Genomic DNA, 24852 nt, shown 5'->3' on the forward strand with positions numbered 1-24852 from the left:
GCCTCATGATTAGACTAGGGATAAATCGGGGTGGCTGAACGGCACAGCTTGAAGGGTCAATTCTACACTGTATCTCAATAAATAATAACAAAAATAAATACAAGTTTATTTATCGTTGATGGCCAAAGAATGTTAGTTTGATCCTAGTCTTTCCCAGTTCATTGAAAGGGGGTTTCACAATCGGCACTAGAGTGCATGCTTATCTCCCTTTGTTTTTTGTCTTTGTGTTCAGAAGCTCTGTTAATAAACTAAGGACTGAACCCGTGACCCTTCTGGCCATTCAGATAACTTACTACTGCTCGGTTCAGTCGCTCCTTCTCCTTCTCTGCTCGGATCCGTTGTTGCTCTGACCGCTCCGCTCTACGCTTTTCCTGAAAACATATTTGTATTTGGAAACTGTTACAGGGAGTGAAGAGTTCAAGAAATCTCCAGGCAAGATGTTCCTTATCCTAGATCAGCTACATATTGGCCAAATGTCATCGTGTAGAATGGCAAGAAACATTTTTGATATCTTACATTAAAATAAGACGGGTATCTCCAGGTTATGGGCGGCCACATAAAAGGAGATAATTACTATATTCATACATATGACACTGTTGTATGTACCTGACTTTCAAAATAGCTCTTCTGAAGAAGCTTTCCAAAGGGCATTGAAACTTCCTCTGCTTCATCAATATGAAAGAGGCTTATTTACCATCTACACTGTATCACATACTATTTCAATGCATCAAATTTGGCTATTTGCTCACAGAAACACTGAACGAGTAAAGAGTACTCCATATGAATGCAAAACTATTATTATGCAGAGTAACCATAGGATTTACATTGCTACAGTCAGGTAACGTTTCCCCATTTGGAAACAGTCAGGTAATATTTAGCAGTTGACGCTTTACAAGACAGTTCAATTTTTAAACAGCTATTCTGCAGTGGAGCATTAAATTGTGTTTCAAGAAAAGACATTAATAGTGGATTGGGTGGAGATGTTTGTCAACTGATGCAAAAATATCATTATTTGATATCTGGTACCTGCATTAGAATAACTTCCAAGCTATGTGATAAAAAAATTCCAGTTTCAGCTGAATTTAAGCACCTTGTTCCAAAGAAAATGAAGGGTGACTGAAGTTAAGATTTTACAGGTGTAAGTCAGTAGCATCAAATTTTCTTACGTAGATTCAGATGTTTAATTCTATTGTTATCAAGAATGACACTGGTCCTGGTGTGCTCTAGGCTTGCTTACTGAATGATCTGCATATGCTCTTAGGCTTTTCATCATGCTTACCAAAGACCAGGGGTTCCCAACCTCTTTTACACCAAGGACCTCTACCCTTAACCGAGGGGTCCATGGACCCCAAGTTGGGAATCCCTGCCATACAGCATAGTACAAAAAGCATAGGGACAGGCCCTTTGGCCTGTAATGTCATGCTGAACTATTTAAACACTGAACTAAACTAATCCCTTCTGCCTAAGCAAGGTCCATATCCCTCCAATCGCTCAGCACATTCATAAGCCTATGTATGAGTCTCTATGGTATTGGCCTTTACCGTCAAGCCTGGTAGCACATACCAGACATATACTACACTTTGTGGAAAAAAATACACTTCCCCTGGACATCTCCTTTGAACTTACCCCCTCTTAGTAAATGCACTTACTGTACTCTGGTATTAGAGATTTCAACCCTGGGGAGGATAAAAGATGCTAAACATGAAGCTGCTGCTGAATACACCTGCCAGACTGAGGCAGCTGGAAATGAAGTACCCATTCATGTTATATTGTTCTGGCTGATTTGGTAACAATCCTGTCTCTGAATCAGAACGACCTGGGTTCCACTCAAGGACCCATCACAAACTTATACTGCATTATCAGAGGTGTCTATGGATGACAGGCTTATCAGAAGCCCCCTCTATAAGGAATTTGATAGCCCTATTTTGAAGATGAGCAGACAATTTATCCCTGACATCCTGTTAATAATTATTCACTGTTCTTAAAATGGAGTGCATGATCACGATCAGATTGGGACCAGTGCAAATTTAAATGATAACCTTTTATAGCTCAAAATATTGTGCAGCCAAAAGCATATCTCCTATGCAAAACAAATACATAATTTTAGAACATTTCATTAGAGTACAATTTTAGTCTTTGTGGATTTAGGGAATTACTTGGTCACAGATAGGAGGAAATTATGTAGAGACTTAAACATGCAATAAATGTCACATTTAGCGTTATTTGATATTAGTTTTATGGTAGATCTAGCCATTGAACCGTACAATTCTCTCTTTTAAAGCAATAAGTTCCTCTTCATCCTTTTTCCTATTCTCGAAATGAGCTTCAATGAGAGCTTGAAGTTCCACGAGATCTTTTTCCATGCGTTTCCTCTGAATGTCCTGGAGGAAAAAAGGAACAATTTTTAATTGCTGGTGAAGAGCAGCTTCTAACAATGACATCACAGTGGAAATACCTTTGGTGAATATAATATAGTATTGCCAATATAATCACTCAGCAGGGTTACCAGCTGATTGCAAATCAAATTCCTGAACTACGTTTCTACTTAATTAGACTCCACTCAAAGGGGATTTTGAAAATAAGTTCTTCAAAACAACACACTAAGCGTCCTCTCCTTAAATGCTGCCTGACTTGCTGAATTCCTCCAGTATTTTGTGTCTGTTTCTGAAGATTTTCAGCATTTGCCAAGTCTCGTGTTTAGTTCTTTAGATCTCTTTGCTGCTTAGAATAGATATAAAGATGAAGGTAACACAATAGCATACATGGGGAAATATCAAAAGGTAGAAACAACTGCAATTATAATGCAAGATTTTCAATTTGCATATTAATTGCACCAATAAACCCACAATATACTGTGGAAGAGAAATTGGGAAAGTGTGTCAGGTATTGTTTCTTAAAGTGATATATTACAGAATCTATTTAGGAACAGGATTATTTTATATTACTTGGATTACTACTTATATTACTATTACTTGGATTGTACTACCTGTATGTATAATCTATATTTTCATTTATATTTATCATTATTATTGTTATGAGCAGAGAGACAACATCTGCCGGAAGTAAATTCCTTGTATGTGCACAGGTACTTGGCGATTAAAGTCTGATTCTGATTCTGATTCTGATATTGGGTCATGCACAAATCTTTATGCTGGAAGACACGCCAGATATTTCAAGATACTTGACGAGTTTATTTCAGACAGAATGGATGAACTTGAAATGAACAATTCCATTTATAAGACCATAAGACATAGGAGCAGAATTAGGCCATTCAGCCCATTGAGTCTGCTCTATCATTCCGTCATGGCTGATCACGGATCTCACTCGACCCATACACCTGCCTTCTCGCCATATCCCTTGATGCTCTGACTGATCAGGAAACTATCAACTTCCGCCTTAATTATACACACAGATTTGGCCTCCACTGCAGCCTGTGGCAGAGCATTCCACAGATTCACTACTCTCTGGCTAAAAGGTTCCACCTTACCCATGTTATAAAAGGTTGCAGCTCAATTTTGAGGCGGTGTCCTCTAGTTCTGGATACCCTACCATAGGAAACATCCTCTCCACATCCCCCTTCTCTAGAATTTCAACATTCAGTAGGTTTCAGTGAGATTCCCGCTCATTCTTCAAAATTCCAGTGAGTACAGGCCCAAAGCTGCCAAACGCTCCTCATATATTAATCACCTGATTCTGGCATGGTCCCAGAGGACTGGAAGATTGCAAATGTCACCTTAAGATGGGAGGAAGGCAAAAGAATGGAAAGTGTTGGAGTCTATTAATAAGGATGAGGTTTTGGGGTACTTGGAGACTAATGATAAAATAAAGTCAAAGTCAGCATGGATTTTGTGAAGGGAAATTCTTTCCTGTTCTTTGAGGAAGTTACAAGCAGGGTGGACAAAGGAGAGGCAGTGGATGCCATTTATTTAGATTTCAGAAGGCGTTTGATAAGGTGCCACACATGAGGCTACTTAACAAGATAAAATCTTCTGGCGTTACAGGAAAGGTACTGGCATAGACTGCGGAATGGCTGAGAGGCAGGAGGCAGCAAGTGAGAATAAAAGGAGCCTTTTCTGGTTGACTGCCAGTGACTAGTGGTGTTCCTCAGGGGTCAGTAGGGACTGGTGCTTTTCACATTGTCTGTCAATGTTTTGGATAGCAGAATTGATGGCTTTATTGGCAAAGTTTACCGATGATAGGTGGAGGAGTAGGTAGTGCTGAGGAAGCAATGTGATTGCAGCAGGAATTAGACAAATTGAAAGAATGGGCAAAAAGTGGCAGATGGAATAGAGTGGTGAGAAATGTAAGATAATGCATTTTGGTGAAAGGAACAATAGTACGGACTATTATCTAACTGGGGAGAAGGTTCAAACATCAGCGGTGCAGAAGGACCTAGGAGTCCTTGTGCAAGACTCCAAGAAGGTTAATTTGCAGGTTGATTCTGTAGTAGGGGCAGCAAATGCAATGTCGGCATTTATTTCAAGGGGAATAGAATATAAAAGCAAGGCCACACTTGGAGTATTGTCAACAGTTTTGTGCCCCATATCTCAGAAAGGCTGTGTTGTCATCGGCGAGAGTCCAGAAGAGGTTCACGTGGATGATTCCAGAAATGAAGGGGTTAACATATGAGGAGCATTTGGCAGCTTTGGGCCTGTACTCACTGGAATTTAGAAGAATGTGGGGGGAATCTCATTGAAACTTACTGAATGTTGAAAGGACTAGATAGGCTGGATGTGGAGAGGATGTTTCCTATGGTGGGCAGTCCAGAACTAGAGGGCACAGCCTCAAAATTGAGGGGTGACCTTTTAGAACAGAGATAATGAGGAATTTTTTTTAGCCAGAGAGTAGTGAATCTGTGGAGTGCTCTGCCACAGACTGCAGTGGAGGCCAAGTTTGTGGGTATATTTAAAGAGGAAGTTGACAGTTTCCTGATTGAACAGGACATCAAAGGATATGGCGAGAAGGCAGGTGTATGGGGTTGAATGGGATCTGGGAACAGCCATGATGGAACTGCAGAACAAACTTGATGGGCTGAATGGCCTAATTCTGCTCCAATGTCTTATTAAGGATGAAAGGAAGTTGAGTCACTGGGTCCCAGTGAAACTGAGGTTTTAAAGGAAACAGCTGCAGAGGGACTGATTGAAATTACTCAAAACTCACTAAGTTCTTGGAAGCTATCAATGGAAAATCAGCAAATGTGACTTCATTGTTCAAGAAGGGAGGGACAAAAGGCAGGGGACTATAGGTCTGTTAGCAAACATTTGTTATAAGCAAGATGCAGGAGTTGATAATCAAAGAAAAATATCCTGTTACTTAGATAAGCTTAATGAAAAACAAATTATCATAGCTCTATGAAAGGTAAATCATATTTGACAAGTTTGCTCCTGTTCAACAAGAAAGGTTGATAAAGAAGAATCTGGAAATGTGGTATAAATGGATCTTTATAAGACATTTGACACAATGCCATGTAACAGGTGCACAAGAGCTCCTGGTGTTCGGGAAACTGTGTCAGCATAGTTTAAAAATAAGTTATGACAGAGAAGAGAGAGTGGAATAAACAGGTATTTTATAAGGTGGAAGAGTTTAATTAAGCTAGGGATTAGCTCTTGGCCCTCAATTAGTTATTAATATTAATGACCTGAAGGTAGGAGAACAGTGTAAGTTATCCAAGTTCCAAGATAGGAGGGCATATTGTGATGAGTATATTTGGAATTTGAAACAAGCTATCTATTTTCTGATTGAAATGTCAAATTCAGATTAACATTGGCCTGGGGGAGGCAAACCAGCTATAATTGAAGCTTGAGAAACTGAGTGGCCTACATCTGCTCCTATTTTCTTCTATTCTTACGTAGTGTAAATGAACATGCCCACCCAGGTACAACTTGTAGCTGACAGTCACATGTTTATTCACTTCTAATCATTATGAGCTTTTCTTTCACCATTAATTGGATATGAGAGGAAACTCTTTATCGGTTCTGTACTGTGATACCTTATTGACATTTATCTCTTCTTTAAAATACCTTCAGTTTTGATATATACACAAGTTTAACATCATACTGAAATGAAATAATTGAAATAGTTAGTAATTGGTCAAGTTAGTGTAGTTGTACAAGGATATATTTACTGTAACTCCTTTTGTTCTTTCTTATAATTTACCAGTAGTATTAATGTCATCAGTTGAGCCTAATACTAGGTGGTAAAAACCTTGTTGATGACTTTGCAGTTAGGTTTCGAGTCTCAGTCTGAAGCACATTTTCACGATGGTATGTACTATAACGAGAATTCTTCCTGTACTAGGGGAGATGTCAAATTCGCTGTAGTTCTACCAATAAAGAAGGAATTGTACTGAGCAACATTCCTAGTTTCAACCAACCAACTAAAATCAGACCCAAATGCTAATTTACCAATCTTAGTATTTAAGGGATTTGTCTATATAAAAAGGGACTGATATAGATACAAAATTGTATTTCAATAGTTATTCATTGGTTGTGAAGATGCAAAGTTTGCTGAGGCCACTGTTTCTTTCATTTGCTGTCAAATAAGTAGTTTGATGGAAACAACATTTAGAGATGTATTGTTTCCATACTCCATGGAAAAAAGTAAAGTGGATTGATTTATACATTATTTTAGTATTTTTATTATCAGGATACAATAATTAAGAAATAAACAGTTAAGGATTTTTTACTAAAACTAGAACATAAAGAGTTTTTAATCTCATCTCTGCAGATGCAGATTTGCTAGACAGGAGCACAGACTGAAGAACTGCGATTGATTCTCCCAATTTTTTGACCTCTCAAAAAGTTGGTACACACTTGGGAGCACCTCTAGTCTGGTAAATAGGCTTAATGCACATCCTTCTTAATCAATGCTGTTATGAATAACAAAAATCTAAACAGGGAGCATTAAGCACATAGACAAATCAAGAAGTATACTTGCATCAAAGTCAACTTTTTCACCATCAGGCATTTTGGGTGCAAGATTAGGCATAAATAATCTATGAGAGAGAGGGAGAGAGATTAATTCAGTATGAATTTTGAACTTCTGGATTAACAGTATTGTTAATGTGCAAAAGTGCAACAATGGATATGATATTGAAAAGTACTCAGAAGACAAATAATGTTCAATATGCAATAAGTAAGAATTAGCATTTCTATAGGACACATACAATTGTTCAACGTGGTAACATATGTCAAAATGAGACAAAAAGCACATTAGGACAAATGGCCAATAGCTAGGTTGATGAAACTAGATTTAAAAGATGTTTTGAGGACAGAGGGGTGGAGAAATCATTTAGGGAGGGTATTCCAGAACTTGGCCTTTAAGAATTTGGGTGAAGAAAAGCAGCAATGGACAAAAATCCAAAATTCAGACAGAACTGAAGAAAGTTACCGTAATAGGGAAGGTGAGACTATGGAGGATATTGAATACAAGAAATTTATAATGGAATCACTTCAAGAACAGTAATCAATATGCATCAGTGAGCAGAGCAGTGATGGTTGAATCTGAAGATGTGAATTTCAGCACCAATAGACAAAACAGTGGCAATGAGTCTGTAATGATACTGAGATGGAAACACGCAGTGCTGGTGATGGAGGGAACATCAGGTGGCAGCTCATTGGATGGTCCACCTTCTGACAGCAGCCGGGGGGGGGGGGGGGGGGGGAGGGGGAAGGAATCAGGCTGAATATGTAATTTTTGATGGAAGATACAGTTTGCTTGTTCTTTTGCTCTTTTAAATGTATAATTGGAAGAAATGCTGGTGACAGGATGTCAGGTGAGCAGCCTGGCAACACAATGAAAGGCTTTTTGATGTGTTTTCAGATATTGAAGCCAAGGGAAGCCTGTCACATTTAGATAGCTAATGGGGTGGAGTTACTGGGCAGACTCCTGTGATTAATAGTGTTAAAAATGGAGACCGTTATAAAATAATAAGAATAGTGTCCCATGGTCACAGTCATATGAAGAGTATTACTTGTGCATCAGTTGATAACACACTTGTCTCTGAGTGGCTACTGTGGGTTCAAAATTCACATAAGGAAAATCTAGATTGGTACCCAAAGGGTACAAGCTTTTGCTTTGAAAGGCTAAGGCCCTGTCTGCAATCTCAAAGATGTAACAACACTATTCTGAAGAGGAAGGAAGTTCCTTACAAAGTCCAGCTCAATATTGTTCCTCAATCAACAGCAATGATTTACCAGGTTACTGATTAGGGGACTTTACTGTGTGGGGAAGGGCTCCCAATCTTCTCATTTTATAACAGTGATTTATACATTGAAAAGAATTTTATTAGCTGCAAAGATTTTGTGATGCCTGAGACAGTGACAGTTGTAATAGTCAATTTGATGTATCCTGAAAATGCTGTGGACTTAGAAAACAAAGAAAGATGATGCAAAAAAATGGAAAGACAAAACAGATTAAAGTAACAAACAGCCTTATACACCTATAGTTAATTTAACAGAAGCTCACTGCTAAGCTGAAACTTGCCTGTTGCAACATACATCTATTTAGGCAAATGGAACACTAAAACAACAGTTCAACATATTTGAAATGAGATTGGGACCTTGACTTACACCTAAATTTATGGGAAATACATCAATTCATATTCTAATAGATCTCTGAATTATGTTGATTTTTAATTATTTTCTGCACTTCCCTCATCTATTCCATTCACTTACATGAAAAACAGAGCAAATAATAATTCATTGTGTAGTTTGCAATAAAGGTAATTTAGAAAAACAAAACAGAAACCGTGTCATTGAATGAATCCAAACTGGAACTTGGTTTAATGCTATGAAAAAGTATAATTATATCTGATAAATGTATCTTTACTATCCTTCTACAGAAATTATTCCGGAAAGAGTTACTGTTACATGCTGAATTATTAATGCAAAACATTCAACTTAAAAAGCACCAAGTAGTCGTGGTTAAAATTGTAATAAAATGGGTACATCTGCTATTTCCCCAAAGACCGAAAGTAAGAATTAGATTACACGCCTCAGCAATCAATAATCATTTCCAAGGCCCCTGACATGGCTTGTACAGTACTGGGCTTCCATCCTGGTCGTGAATGTCAATATTAGATGGGAGTTAGGAAAATACAATTTGAAAACCTGTTCCTAAAATGAAAATGTGTGTGTGCTGTTTTTAGGTAGTGTATTTTTGATGGGGAGAAGAAAATTGGATCTGATAAAATATATTGGCGCTACAGTGTATAACAAGCAAAACTCAAAGGAGAATTAGAAGAGTTATGATAAAAGATTATCTTGAAACAAGTTTGCTTACAATGCCACTGATTTGTCAATTATAATCCTAGGTAAGTAGGTCTTTTACATTTAATGGATTCCGCAGTGGAATAGCTTGCAGAGTTGCTGTCTCATAGCAGCGACTCAGAGTTAATCCTGATCTCTGGAACTGTCAGAACGAAGTTTGCACATCACCTTGTGATTGTTCAGGTTTCCTCTGGACACTGATTTCCTCCCATATCCTTAGGACCTGCAGGTTTGTCAGTTATTTGGCCACTGTCTTAGTGTGCAAGTGATTAGTAGAATCTAGGGAGGAGTTAATAGAATTGTGGGTGGAATAAAATGAACAGTGTTAAAATGGGTGTTTGATAGTCACTCTGGACTCTGTCAAAGCCCTGTTTCTGTGCTCTGTCACTCTATGACAATTTTTTTTTAAATTGCCAAAGTTTTGTAAGTACTTAAAATTTATGACTTACTTTGGTTTAGGCTTGGTCTCTTCTGTAGGGAAGCGAAAGAAATCAAATAGTATATTAATGACCTTATAATACACGACTCTCTTACAAATAAAACTTAGCTTTGGATCATTCAGAATTACAAATAAGCACAGAATTATTGGCAAGTTCCTTTATTTCAGGAAATTGACTTGAAGTTCAGTAAGATTAAATGATAATTGTTCAAAAATAATGCAGTGGTAGACTTGTAATCCAGACGTCCTTACAAAGAACACACAGAACAAAAGGTCAAGTCCCACCGTGAAATTTGAGAATTTGAAATCACTTTAAAAATTATCTGGAATTAAAGGATAAAAGCTGGCATTCCTATCGGACTGACATAACACCACACTGCAGCTGCCATGTACTTTGAGGCTCGCTCACTCAATTTTCAGTAGCTAGTGTGGAAAAGTCATGGCTCATGTACAGCAGCAGGTGGGAATGTTAGGAGGTGCCTGGTGCCGAAGAGTCAAACCTCCCTATGGCCCTCCTTAAATTTAAACTTCAACAATTCTGCAATTATTTTCGTTTGCTTCTAGGTTACTAGAAGTTCTCCTTGGCTTTCTACTCGATTAAAAATTGAGTCAATTTCATTTTGTTTTCACCTTAGAAATAAAGTTTTGACTCAGTATCATTATGCAGATATTAAGGCATTTCTCAAAATGTTTCAGGTTTACAAGATTAAAAATTATGATACCTTCTTCTACTTCTGCTGAAAGTGAAAAAAAAACCATAATTAGATAGGAAGTAGAAAGAGAGAAAAAAAACAAACAACATTAATTATTATCACCAACTAAAAATAGCAGTTAGTGAATCAGTTGCCAGTTAGAGCTCAACAAAAAAGTAGGAAGATGGTAAAACAGGTGCTTTCTATATTACACTGGAGAAAAAGTATAATAAAGTTAACAGACAAATAACAGGAGGCCAGGTTTGGAGTCTCAAGTTCAGATTGTACAAAGAATCAGCAATATGTTTGAATCTCCAATTTACACTCATTTTTTTCCCAAAAGCCTTTCAGTTAAGGGGCCAATGCCTGTCAACAAATGCTGGTCTTGCCAGGACTGCCCTGAATCTAAAGTATGTAATATATAGACCTGTTTTTCATCCAACAAATTAAAATTTCCATCACAGCCTGTCAAAGTTCATATATTTTTAAAAAAGCAAATTCAGAAATGCATGAGTGAGAATATTATTCAAAATTATATACAAGTTAAAAGATCCAATATAATCAAATTATATGATGGGTGATAATTTCCAATAATTGCAACACTTTTCCATTCTCAGTGTAAACAGAGAATGGTTTAGTGCCAGAACTCCTACATTGTAGCACTGATCTCCCAAGTTACACTTTCTAAATCATACTTCCCCAGATACCAAACATTTACATGACAATTTTCAAATAAGGTAAATGTAATGTAAATAATTGAAATGTCAAATAATGTAAACATTAGACAACAAGGGAATTGTTATCCATAGCAACAAACAATCTGTTGGAAGAACTCAGCAAAGAGGAAAGGAATTGCCGATGTTTCTAGTCAAAACCCTGTATCAGGACACTGTTGACTTGCTTGATCAACTGAGTTTCTCCAGTGGATTGTTCCATGCTCCAGATTGTTATCCATACTTCTGCATGCAGCTGAAGGGCAGGACCACCCTTATAGTTTATTTAACACATTAAAGCAACAAATCATTTTTGTTGGTTAAGTGGATTGGGGTAAAAGTTACTACATGTCATTTCAGAAAGTGAAAACAAATATAAAGAGATACCTTGGGGTGGCTCTGAAAATTGGATGAAAATAAAAAGAGTTGAATTAAACATCAAGTAAACTGGATGCTAATTACAGATTTATTTTTCTGATTTGTTTTTGTTTGGATTGTGGTCATCAGTGTCAAGACCAGCATCTGCTACTCTTCAAGAGGTGATGGTGATCTGCCCTCTTGGACTGCCACAGCTGGGCAGGTGTAGATATTTCAACTATTGGGAGTGTGCTCTTGGATTTGATCCCCATTGTATAGAAGGGACAACAATAAACCTCCATATATAACGAGATATGTAAGAGAGAAAAGGATGATAGATGACGTGGAGGAGAAACTGCAGTCATGATGTCTTTGTACCTGAAGCTCTTATTTTTTATGGTGGCTGGGACTGAGCTAGCCTAGGAGAGTAACGGTAGTGTATTTTCTGGCAGGTACACACAGCAGCCACTGTGTTCCAGTTATGGAGGGACTGGGTGCTTCAGTAGATGAGGAACCACTCAAGTACACTGCTGAGTCCTGGATAATTTTAAGTTCTAAAGCGTCTTTGCAGATGTTTGCATCCTCACTTATCTGTGAGGAGTATTCCATCGCTCTCCTGCATTGTGCCTTGTTTATAGATCCTGGAGAGGTTTTGTGGTGTCAGCCAGTGCCTCTGCCCACAGGATAGCCAGCCTCTGAGCTGCTATTGCTACTTCAGCTGAGATTTGGAGGTTGATTTGAGGGGATAGGGCAATGGTCTTATGGTCATGCTGTTGAATGCCGAGGGTGGGTGGTTAGAGATGGGAGACAGATGTTACCTGGCACTTCTGCAGCTTAAATATTACGTGCAGCTTATCAGCCCTGTGTCCGAATATTGCCTACGCTCTAACACACGGTGACATGGACTGCTTCATTGTGAGAAGTTGCAAATGGAACTAAACACTGCGTAAACATCAGCAAACATCTCTACTTCTCATTGTAGGACACTGAAGGAGGTCTACTGATGAAGAAGCCTGAAGCTGATTAGGTCATCAACACTCATGCAGAGCTATCTTCAAGCTGGGTTGGTTGACCTCCAGGACTCACATTTGGTTAAATGGTGCCTTAATGTCAGGAGCAGTCACGCCTACCTCACTTGCAGACACAAATTTTTTCATTTATGTTTGGACAAAAGCAAAACTCTGGTTTGAAGCTGAGTGATCCTAGTGAAGCCCAACCTGAATCATACTAGTGATCATACAGATCTTCATACAATTGTCAGCAATTCTTTTCATCATGTTGCTGATGACTGATAGTAGATTGTTTGGATTTGTCATGTTTATTGTGAACTGAATATACCCAGGCAATTTTCAACACTGTCAGAAAGCAACTTATGAAACTATACAGTAAACTGAATACAGGTATGACTAGAATATAATTATACTTACATTTTCACATCCAATCCACAACTAACTTGTATTATAAAATTTGTCTAAATACCTTTAAATGACCCATGGCCTTAAAGAATGCTTGCTACTTTTTATGTTTTCTTACTGACATCCATCCACACTTTACATTTATTTAAAAAATAGTATTTGTTTCTAATTTTAAAAAGTGACTGCTTGAAGATGCAATTAGTGAAGGGCCATCTTGCTAAGTCTGCCAGTTGGGCAATCAGAGGACACCAACCTCAAATTATTTCTCTTTTAAAATGGAAGAGAGGGGAAAAAATTTAAGTCAAATATTTGATTTGCCAGCGTACAAGAAAGGCAAACAAGGCTCTTTGCCAAAAACAAGCAACCTGAGAGTCAGTATTACGCATTTATGATTAGTATAGTCTATCTGACACAAAATTATGTAATTAATCAGAATATTTTACTGGCTGGTCAGAAACAATTTCTCTGACCAATTAAGCAGCCAACTGGTGTGAAAGGCTCTTTCCTTCAACTGTTTTGCTTTATAAAGATAACTATTCATTATTTACAATATTCTGAGATACAATTCTACAGATCTTCCAGGCTCAGAAAGGTACATTAAATATGTCGTACATGTCAGATCACTGCATATTTAGCAAGAAGGCTCACAAATGCAAAATTGCACTTAACACGGAGACAGTATGCTCAACTGAACAGACCTTGTAACATAATGTGAATAAAGGGCACAGTGGAGTGGGTAGGGCAGGGGTTCCCAATCTGGGGTCCATGGACCCCTTGATTAATGGTATGGGTCCAATGCATTAAAAAAGGTTGGAAACCCCTGGAGAAGAAGGAACATTGACATGCTGATGGAAAGGGTAATATGTTAGAATGATGGAAGAGTGCTGGTGGGAAGAAGATCAGAATGTCAGGCAAATCGAAATCTGGAGAAAGTCAGGAAAAAACAAGCAGGGGTTGGAGTCATCTGCTGTTGTAAGGGAAGGGGTTGAGTTATAATATACTGGAGTCCTGAAGGAGGCTACAGTGAGAAATAACTTTCTAATGCCATGGCACCTCAATGCAATTCATCCCCTGCACTTAACTACATGAGCTTAGACTTCAGCAGGAATGCCACTGAATGGTTGTTGAAGCAGATCTCACCTTTGCTGCAGGGTTCAGCTTCTGTAGCAGTTGTATACATGTACAAATAACTTTGTGGGAGTAATGTACAGACATGTTGCACACTATTCGATGCCATGAATTGAGCAGCCGCTTTGTAGAAATCCAAAGCAAATTTGTGAAGCTCTAGACACACAGCACGTTCCTGACCATCTACCATGATCATTTTTCCACTGCATCTCTATTGTGCTGTACAGACAAGCACTTGCTTCTGCAATACAGGCTCTGGCTTATTTTGAGTATAAAGATGCTGAAACACGAGATTTTCTTACTGCCCTGATATTTTCCCAGTTTCTCAAACAGTATTTGATGAGATTTCCCAAATTTATCTAGTCATTTCACTCTTGGATCATGGAGGAAAAAAACTGCTAATAATTTTAACTATTTTTTGCTGAAGCTGCCTGGCATCTTAACACTGTCTTTTCCTTTAACTGGTGACAGACATCTTACTCAAAAGGATAGCAGTGCAGAAACCAATCAAATATGGTGATCTTTGTTGTAATTACATGGTTCAGTTCTCCCTTAATGAAAGTGGTGATGTAGTGCTGGCTGTGTTGCAAAAAAAAAACATTCAGTGACTTTTTGTTAGAGGATTCTCCAGTGCGGAAAATAGAATGCAAGTAGGTTAAAGTCAACTGCTGAAAGATCAGTGTGTTTCTTTTCATGCTTCTATTGGCTTTCAGTTTTTATTTCAAACTTTCAGCTTGCACTGTACTTCTAACAGAGATGGGGAGAAACAAAAAAAATTTCCAGGATGATTCTGAATTGCATAAATAAAAGAGGTGAGTGACTTGTGTGATGGGCAATATTATGCAGACATTTAGCATTTCTCAGATGTGTGTATTTGTTTGATTTGTATAACTTTATCCATCTGTGAGATTTTAATATGGGACCAAGCACACAAATCTTCATCAGTCACCATCAGCCTAGTCTTAATTTTCAAAAGGTATAGTATATTACTTAATTGTAAAAAAAATGTTTTAAATCCTTGTTTATGATATCATGACAAGACTTTGTTAATTTGCTCTAAAGTGCCATGTAAATTTAGAGTGCTTGTATCATAGTGTAATTACCAACAACTTAACTAGCACCCCAGTTGGTTGGAGTATTCTGGGGGAAGGGAGTGTGGACAGTCGGCAGAAGCTGTACCAGAACAGATAACATTACTGTGAGCCAAAAGCACCTGCATCTGGAGGCACCAAGTCAGGGCAGGCTTTCTTAGTGCCCACTGTTAATTGCTAGCAGTGGAGACGGCAAAGGCTGGCTCCCTCTGCATGGAGAACTGGTGGGCAAGTAGATGACTAGAGCTAGGTTCCCAGTGCGAGGTCTACATCCAATGCAACAGGGCCTGTTGGCCAGCCACTGCTTTTATTTTGTGTAATCACTCAGCCAATTTTGCTGTGACAAAAGAGACTGGAATATGGAACAAATGGAAGAACTCAGGAAGTCAAACAATATCAATGGAGGCAAAGGTTGTACACCAAGCTTTTGGGTTGAGATCATGAGAACATAAGAAATAGGAGCAGGAGTAGGCCATCTGGCCCGTGGAGCCTGCTCCATCATTCAATAAGATCATAGCTAATCTGGCCATGGACTCACCTCCACCTATCTGTCTTTTCCCCACAACCCTCAATTCCACTTCAATTCAAAAATCTATCCAACCTTGTCCTTAATATCTTTACTGAGGTAGCCTCCACTGCTTCATTGGGCAGAGAATTCCACAGATTCACCATCCTCTGGAAAAAGGCAGTTCCTCCTCATCTCTGTCCTAAATCTACTCCCCCGAATCTTGAGGCCAAGTCCCTTAGTTCTAGTCTCACCTACTAGTGGAAACAACCTTTCTGCCTCTATCTTATCTATTCCTTTCATAATTTTATATGTTTCTATAAGATCTCCTCTCATTCTTCTGAATTCGAGTGAATACAGTCCCAGGCAACTCAATCTCTCCTCACAGTCCAACCCCTCCCATCTTTGAGATCAACCTGGTAAACGTCCTCTGCACCGCCTCCAAAGCCAGTATGTCCTTCCTCAAGTAAGGAGTACAAGCAGTACTCCAAGAGCTATCAATTTCCATTGCCAGATGAGACCAACTCAAAACATGGAGGAAAAACATCTCATATTCCACTTGTGTAACTCACGCCCAGTGGTATGAGCAGTGAACCTCTCCCAGTTTTAGGAAATCCACGTGTCTGCCCACATGCACACACAAAGATTTGAAGTTTGCAAGGACATCTCCGGTGAAAGAAGAGGTTACTGGTAAGTAAGTGTGGGGTGTGTGACCAATGGGAATGCTCTGAAGGTACACATGATCTCAATGAGCCGAATGGCATCCTTCTATGTTGGAGGAGAATACAAGACATTGCCTGACCAGGGTGGCAAACCCTGCAATTAGATGAGGATGAGAGTGCAGTGAATACCTGGAGGCATAAGGCAAACAGAGTTTGGTGAGGATTGAAGAGGAAGGTGATGCTCAAGCAAATGAGACAGCCAGCTTGTTAAACAGGAGGACAAGCTGTTGTGCATTAAAAAAAAAGGTGAAGGAAAGCATGAAAGTAAAAGGCCAAGCAGCATGGCTGAATTGTCAATAGATAATGTGTAGTAAAACCCTGATAATCCAGCATCCTCAGTGGTTCTATTAAAAACTATTGGCCATTGCACCTACAAATACCCCCAACACACTTTCCTTCTTTTGTTTTAAGATCTATCACAGTAATGTAATAATGTTTCAGTGAACAGAACAGGTAGAGAAAAGAATACAGGAAACAAAACCTGGTGAACTTCAAGGGAAAATGAAAAATGGGTAAGTTTAAAATGAGCATGGGTAGATGGTCTGCAGTAGGTTTAAAGAAGGGGTTCCCAACTTGGAGTCCGTAGACCCTTTGATTAATGCTTAGGGTCCCTGGCATAAAAAAGGTTGGGAACACCTGGTTTAAAGGGGGAATTGGAAGCATCAGCTGACTTATCTACATACCAATTCAGGTCAATCAGGCACCTGATTTGGAGTTTTACACATCTCCATAAGTAGGTTTGCAATGAGAATAGGAAACAGTAACAAAATACTTAAAATCAGAGACAGAACATACTCAAGGCATTGAGAATCACGGATTCAGTTGCCAGACAATAAGGGCAGGTTTAAACATGGTCAACAAGTATTAATCAGAGACTGGAACCAAGAGTTGATACAAATCTGCAACACGACAAAGCAGTCAGAGAATTAGACTGTGGAGTGATGTCTGTGGGGAAAAGATCATCCAGGTTTGGGACGTCTGAAAGACAGACTATTGAGTAGGCTGCTATAAAGGAATCTATTAACAGGAACCATGCAGTTTCACTGGGACTTAAAGCCCTCTGACAGACAGTGCACAGGAAGGATCTATAATCAGTGAACAATTTGCAGAAGTTTTAGGGCAACAGCTTTGACCAGTGTTTCGAAAGGTGAGACAAAAAAAAACTCAAGCAAGGTAATATCAAAATAGAGTAGCAAAGTTCACACAGACAGAGATGCTGAAACTATGCAAGGTTTAGAGAAGTACTTAGTGTCTACAAGATTCTTGCTACTAACACAATGGCTGAATGGACAAAGTTTTAAGAGAGGACTACATTGCACGGTAGTTCCAAGCCTCTAAAGATTCTGTGAGAATTATTATGAGGACGTGATCTCACTAATATCCATTCAATATCGCAAAGCTGGATTGTGCCAAGGCAAACACTAAAAGCTTTGAAGACCATTCAGAACAGAAGGTCAAGGAAGATGGCTTTATTGCTTCAAAAGTGATAGGAGGAAAAGTATCACGTATACAGTGAATCTGCAGAATGCAAGGCTATGTGAAAACCAGAGAATGAGATGTATTAACTGAAGTAGGCATTATTGCAAGCTTATGCTAGCCAGTAACATACCAAGTACATGATGTAATTCTAAATACTGTGAATTCCTGTTAGACTTTGTGTTACGCTTCTGCATACAGGTGACGCGAGAGATTTCGCCACAATACATAATCCAATGTATTCATCACAATGAAGTACAGAACAGAATGCGACAGCACACAGAGGATATCATCCAGTTGAATCTCCACTGTTTTCAGCATTACCAAGTGAAGCTTGCCATGAAGAGTTCAATAAATAAGGAGATCAAGAGATTGAATAATTTGTAGCTTCTTGAACTTGCATAATTTCATAAACGGAACTAGTTGATGGTTTGTATGCATTCATTCATTTTTTTAAAAATAAAGACTGATTTTCCTCTTTAAACCTGGTAACAACTTCTTAACACCCTGCTGCCACCCAGCATATTGCACATCCTGTCTGAATGCCCTGCTGTGCGCCCCCCACCCCCAACTTAGACATTCTCCATTCCTGCATTGGTCACTTTTCATCTTTTATTGCTGCTGTTTCACGTATTTATACAACTGCCTGTACATTTATAATAGTGCCAGTAACATTATACTGTCTCACATAAACATGCACCTCGCATTTTATGTCACCTTGCCAATCTTCAGGCCATGCCACTCACGAACTTGTGCTAATATTATTTTGTAACAGCATGTGTTGAATCATAAATATGTGTTGTGTGCAAATACATGTATTGTCTTTTGCACCTTGGCCCCAGAGAAACGAGGTTTCATTTAACTGTATACATGTGTACGCTTGAATGACAATAAACTTAAAAAAAGAAAAAAAGTGTGGTAAATAAAAGTGTGTTTTCAAGAAATAATTGCACAGTATGTCATGATTTTAATGCTTTGTTGTACTGGGAACGGCTGTTTGAGAGGTAGCACTTTCAATAACAGATGTTCGATATGTAGTGCTACATCTAAATATCTGCTTTCACCAACATAAAGAGAGAAGTTAGCAAAGCATACTTCGTCCCTTCATCAGTTGATTGTTGAGCCTGAAGCACAGAGGAATCTTTCAATTGGATAAAGAAAAAAAACAAGGACAACTCTCTGTTTGGCTTTCACTTCATAACACATGTACACCAAGGCTTGCTTTATTTTGACTAAAGACTGTTAGAATTATCATTGTGTGTGATGTTTATAATTTATCATACATGAACACTATTGTACTTGAGATAATCTGTGATAGTGTAATGGAGGCTGTAATAAACCAATGAAATAAATAAACAAAAATGCATTTGAGAGAATAAGATATTTCTTATTTCTTGATGCCACATCTTACATAAGAACATAAGAGATAGGAGCAGGAGTAGGCCAATCGGCCCCTCAAGCCTGCTCCGCCATTCAACAAGATCATGGCTGATCCAATCTTAACTCTAGTTTTCACCGAATCCCACAAGGCAACAGTGCCAACCAACAGGGCACCATGCCGCCCATTTTATTTTATTATTCATCCTGCCCAAACCCATGTGATCACCTGGGGAAAAAAAACCGAGTTGCCAATTGAGGAGAAAAGATCTGGAAAATTCCTCTCCGACCCATACAGGCTATCGAAAACTGTTCCAGGAGATCACATGGCTGATCTAAACCTAGCCTCATGTTCAATTACCTGCTCGCTCACCGTATCCCCTAATGCCATTTTTATCCAGGAAAAAGTCTATCTCCGTTTTGAATTTATTGAGTGTAGTAGCTTCCACAGCTCTCTGGGGCAGTAAATTCCACAGCCCCACTACCCTCTGAGTGAAGAAATTTCTCCGCATCTCAGTCCTGGAACGGCATCCCCTTATTTTAAGATTATGCCCCCAGTCCTAGTTTCACCCATCATTGGGAACATTCTCCCCGCATCCACCCGATCAAGCCCCTTCACAATCTTATATGTTTCAATAAGATCGCCTCTCATTCTTCGGAACTCCAATGAGTAGAGTCCCAATCTACTCAACCTCTCATCATACATCAACCCACCCATCCCCGGAATTAACCTAGTGAACCTTCTCTGCACTGCCTCGAGAGCCAGTATGTCCTTTCTTAAATATGGACACCAGAACTGCACGCAGTACTCCAGGTGTGGTCTCACCAATACCCGGTACAATTGCAGTAATGCCTCCCTGTTCTTATACTCCATCCCCCTAGCAATAAAAGCCAGCATTCCATTGGCCTTCTTGACCACCTGCTGCACTTGCATACTAACTTTCTGTGTTTCCTGCACTAGGACCCCCAGATCCCTTTGCACAGAAGCACTTTCCAGTTTCTCTCCATCTAGATAATAACTTGCTCTATTATTTTTCCTGCCAAAGTGCAAGACCTCACACTTGTCAGTATTATATTTCATCTGCCAAATGTCTGCCCAATCACTCAGCCTATCTATGTCCCCCTGCAGGGTTTCAATGTCCTCCGCACTCATTACACTCCCTCCCATCTTTGTGTCATCAGCAAACTTCGATACATTGCACTTAGTCCCTTTCTCCAAATCATTAATATAGATTGTAAAGAGTTGGGGTCCCAACACCGACCCCTGCGGAACACCACTAGTCACCAACTGCCAGTCTGAGAATAAACCATTTATCCCAACTCTCTGTTTTCTGTTAGAAAGCCAGTCCTCCACCCATGCCAGAATATTATCCCCAATCCCATGATTTTTTACTTTAAGTAATAATCTTTGGTGTGGCACCTTGTCAAATGCCTTTTGGAAGTCCAAATACACCACATCCACTGGTTCCCCTTTATCTACCCTATATGTTATGTCCTCAAAGAACTCCAACAAATTTGTCAAACATGACTTCCCATTTGTAAAGCCATGCTGACTTTGTCCTATTAAGCTATGTTTATCCAAATGCCCTGTTACTGTTTCCTTAGTTATCGATTCCAACATTTTGCCAACCACAGATGTTAGGCTAACTGGCCTATAATTCCCAGCCTTCTGTCTATTGCCCTTTTTAAATAAAGGAGTTACATTAGCATTTTTCCAATCTGCCGGGACCATTGCCGAGTCCAGCGAGTTTTGAAAAATTATCACTAATGCATCCACAATCTCGACCGCCACTTCCCTTAAGACCCTAGGATGCAAGCCATCTGGTCCAGGGGATTTATCCACCTTCAGTCCCATTAATTTATCAAGTACCATTTCCTTGGTGATTTGAATCGTAGTTAGCTTCTCTCCCCCTAGAGCCCCCTGTTTATCCAGTGTTGGGATATTTTGAGTGTCCTCTACTGTAAAAACTGATACAAAATATTTGTTCAGCGTTTCCGCCATCTCCATGTCCCCTACCATTAATTTCCTGGTCTCATCTTCTAGGGGACCAACATTTACTTTAGCCACCCTTTTTCTTTTTATGTAACTATAAAAACTCTTACTATCTGCTTTTATGTTTTTCGCCAATTTACTTTCATAATCTATCTTCCCCTTCTTAATCAATCTTTTTGTTATTTGCTGCTGATCTTTAAAAGCTTCTCGATCTTCAATCTTCCCACTAGATTTAGCTACCTTATATAACTTTCTTTTTAGTCGTATACTTTGCTTTATTTCTTTACTTAGCCACGGATAACTATTTTTTCTTTTACACCCTTTTTTCTTCAGTGGAATATATTTTTCTTGATAGTTGTAAAATAACTCCTTAAATATACACCACTGATCAAGTACTGATCTACCCTTTAATCTATTTTCCCAATCCATCTTAAGCAATTCCGCTCTCATACCATCATAGTCTCCTTTATTTAAGCTCAGTACGCTTGTTTGAGATCCAACCCTCTCATCCTCTAATTGAATGTGGAATTCGACCATGTTATGGTCACTCATTCCAAGGGGATCCTTTACTAGGACATTTTTTATTAGTCCTGTCTCATTACACAGGACCAGATCTAAGACTGCTTGCCCCCTTGTCAGCTCAGTAATGTATTGTTCAAGGAACCCATCCCGAATACACTCAATAAACTCTTCTTCAAGGCTGCCGTGTCCAACTTGATTAGTCCAGTCAATATGAAAGTTAAAATCCCCCATAATCATAGCTGTTCCCTTATTACAAGCCCCAACTATTTCTTGATTTATGCTCCGACCAACTGAGTTACAGCTGTTTGGAGGCCTATAGACTACTCCCACCACTGCTTTTTTCCCTTTACTATTTCTTATTTCTACCCAAATTGTTTCGTTATCCTGATCCTTTGAGCCAATATCATTTCGCTTTATTGCAGTGATTTCTTGCTTTATTAACATAGCCACCCCACCTCCTTTTCCTTCTTGCCTGTCTCTCCTAATTGTCGAATACCCTTGTATGTTTAATTCCCAGTCCTGGTCACCCTGCAGCCATGTTTCCGTAATTGCCACAATATCATAACCATACGTAATTATTTGTACTGTCAACTCATCAATTTTATTCCTAATACTACGTGCATTCAAATAAAGGACTTTCAAATATGTTTGACACTTATTTCCTAGCTTTTCCTTTTGTACAACTTTACGCTTATCTCCGTACATTCTTTCCCCTCCTGACACACTTTTTTTATTCCTCCACTTTTACCTACATCCATTACCTTCTCCATTGTCTTTTTAATTATTTGCTCTCTAGAATCCTCCCCCCCCCCCCCCACTAGTTAGTTTAAAGACCTCTCTGCAGCCCTAGTTATATCATTCGCCAGGACACTAACCCCAGCCCGGTTCAGGTGAAGCCCGTCCCTCTGGAACAGTTCTCTCCTGTCCCAGTACTGGTGCCAGTGTCCCAAGAAGCAAAACCCACTTCTCCCACACCAGTCTTTGAGCCACGCGTTTAACTCCTTAATTTTATTTAACCTAGCCAAATTTGCTCGTGGCTCAGGTAATAATCCAGAGATTATTACCTTTGAGGTTCTGTTTTTTAATTTGACCCCTAACTGCTCATATTCCTGTAACAGAACCTTCTTCCTTGTCCTATCTATGTCATTAGTACCGACGTGTACTAAGACAACTGGATCCTCCCCCTCCCACTGCAAGTTTCTCTCCAGCCCAGAAGAGATGTCCTTAACCCTGGCACCAGGCAGGCAACATAGCCTTCGGGACTCTCGCTCTCAGTTGCAGAGAACCCTATCGATCCCCCTGACGATACTGTCCCCTATTACTACAACATTTCTATTGACTCCCCCCTCTGGAATGGCCCCCCACTCCACGGTGCTATGGGCAGGTTGCTCATCCTCCCCACAGTCCCCGCTCCTGCCCTCACAGGGAGTTAAAGCCTCGAATCTGTTGGACAAGAGCAAGGCCTGCATCTCCTCCAGCCCAACCTACTGGATTCCCCTACTTGCCTCACTCATAGCCACACCATCCTTGATGTTGATTTTTGACAATTTCACAGATGTTTTAATCAATCTGCACGGTCATACATTATACATTCTAAAGTTGCTTTTAACATTTAATTTCAACAGCAAAGGAATGTCTCAAAAATGATGGAAAATCTCCAAATACTTGGTAAGGGTAGCTCATTTGCTACTGAGGTTTGATTATACTGTGGATTCTGGTCAATTAAGGAATTGGTTAATTGGGGCAGTCACTTATTTGGGACAACTTGAGAAAATAGCTGGGATTCCCTTCGTTTATTTGGGACAATACACCACTTAATAGGGACAGGAGACTGTTGCTGAACAGTTTGTCGCATGGCTGTTAGACACTACACTGCTTACAGTGAAGAGTTTTCAAATAGCATCAGTTGCATGTGTTTTGCGTGCAAAAATCTGTGAATTTTGACACTGATATTTGGAAAGAGATAAGCAGTAGGCAATTTAGAACTGTTTTGTTCTCTGTGGTTTCAAACATTCAGGCTTAGAGATGCCAGAAATGGCCGGAACTGTAAATGAAATGGTTTCACAACTTCAGCAAGTTAGAAATTATGAAGAATTAAGGTATAAACAGTCATCTTGGACAGCAATTAAAATGAAGATTTGGAGGATGCAATGGATGAAAACATTTGTATGAAGGCAGTCCGTTATCTGCACAAGGTGTCTGCGCTGATGTTGTTCATTTATAGTCCATCAAAAGAATATGGCAGCTTACACAGCATTAATTCTTTCATCAGTAACTATTAGGAACTGGTACAGGTTTATAGTACTGTAGTAGCATTGGTGGTGTTCCAGTTTGCTCTGTATTTTATTTAAATCCATTATTTGTTATTCAGTTAAATGGTTGCTTGTCTTTTTTATACCTTTTTAACTGTTTCCATGAAACTTTGGCTAATTGGGCCAAAATGTACTGGTTCCAATATGTGCCACTTAACCAGAATCCACTTTATTATGGCATTTTCAAAAGTTGAAAATTAAACCTTCAGTACAAGGAGCAAAAGGAACAAAAAGTCAGGATTTGTCCATAATCTTAGAATGCAATGATTGTTCTGCAATCCAAAAGGAAAAGCCCTAATAAAGTACAAATGATTACACTTTAGATAAAACTACTTTCCTAATAATTACCTTTCTGTTAAGATGAAAACTTGGGAATGCACTAACAATGTTTCTACATTGAGTATATAACACCATCAAAGCCTGATATCAAAGCTACTCCTCTCTTAGTATAGCCCTTCCAAAGAAAACAGTTTTCCTCGGGGGTTATTTAGCTAATGTTTAATAAAGCATGGGACTTTATAGATAATCCATAAATATGCCTAGCACAGCACAACAAGAAGCAGTTTAAGAAAATTAATGGAGAGCGTAAAAGGGATTGTGGATAGAAAAATCAGGAGAAACTGGTGTACAAATAGACATTTCTGAAGCAAAGAGATTAATACTAAATACTGTTGCATAAGCAACCATTTTGTGGATAGCATGATCCCACAAAATGAGATGCACAACCAGCTGATTTACTTTTACTTGTGAAAGCTGGAGTTAGGAATGTTGGCCAGGATGTTATTACTTCAACACAGGAGGCCACTTAGCTCTACCCCAGTTCTCCGAAGGGCAATCCAAT

At 39.1% G+C, this 24852-nt stretch overlaps 1 protein-coding gene across 3 annotated transcripts in view; it reads right to left on the minus strand.

Moving 5' to 3' along the window:
• LOC140738626 (troponin T, cardiac muscle isoforms-like) overlaps positions 1-24852 on the minus strand; it is a 45695-nt gene that overhangs the window by 9794 nt on the left and 11049 nt on the right. For 2 of the 3 annotated variants that reach the window (XM_073066205.1, XM_073066207.1), the window contains 4 exons: positions 9719-9740; positions 6937-6994; positions 2265-2381; positions 294-371 (listed from right to left, as the gene is read on the minus strand). In XM_073066205.1, coding sequence (XP_072922306.1) covers positions 294-371; positions 2265-2381; positions 6937-6994; positions 9719-9740 — 275 coding nt within the window. Of the gene's footprint in view, positions 1-293; positions 372-2264; positions 2382-6936; positions 6995-9718; positions 9741-10430; positions 10489-24852 lie in introns of those variants that run through there. The other variant, XM_073066206.1, reaches the window with a different exon arrangement.

The sequence above is a fragment of the Hemitrygon akajei genome, chromosome 14 (genome assembly GCF_048418815.1).
Source record: "Hemitrygon akajei chromosome 14, sHemAka1.3, whole genome shotgun sequence".
Classification (NCBI taxonomy): Eukaryota; Metazoa; Chordata; class Chondrichthyes; order Myliobatiformes; family Dasyatidae; genus Hemitrygon; species Hemitrygon akajei.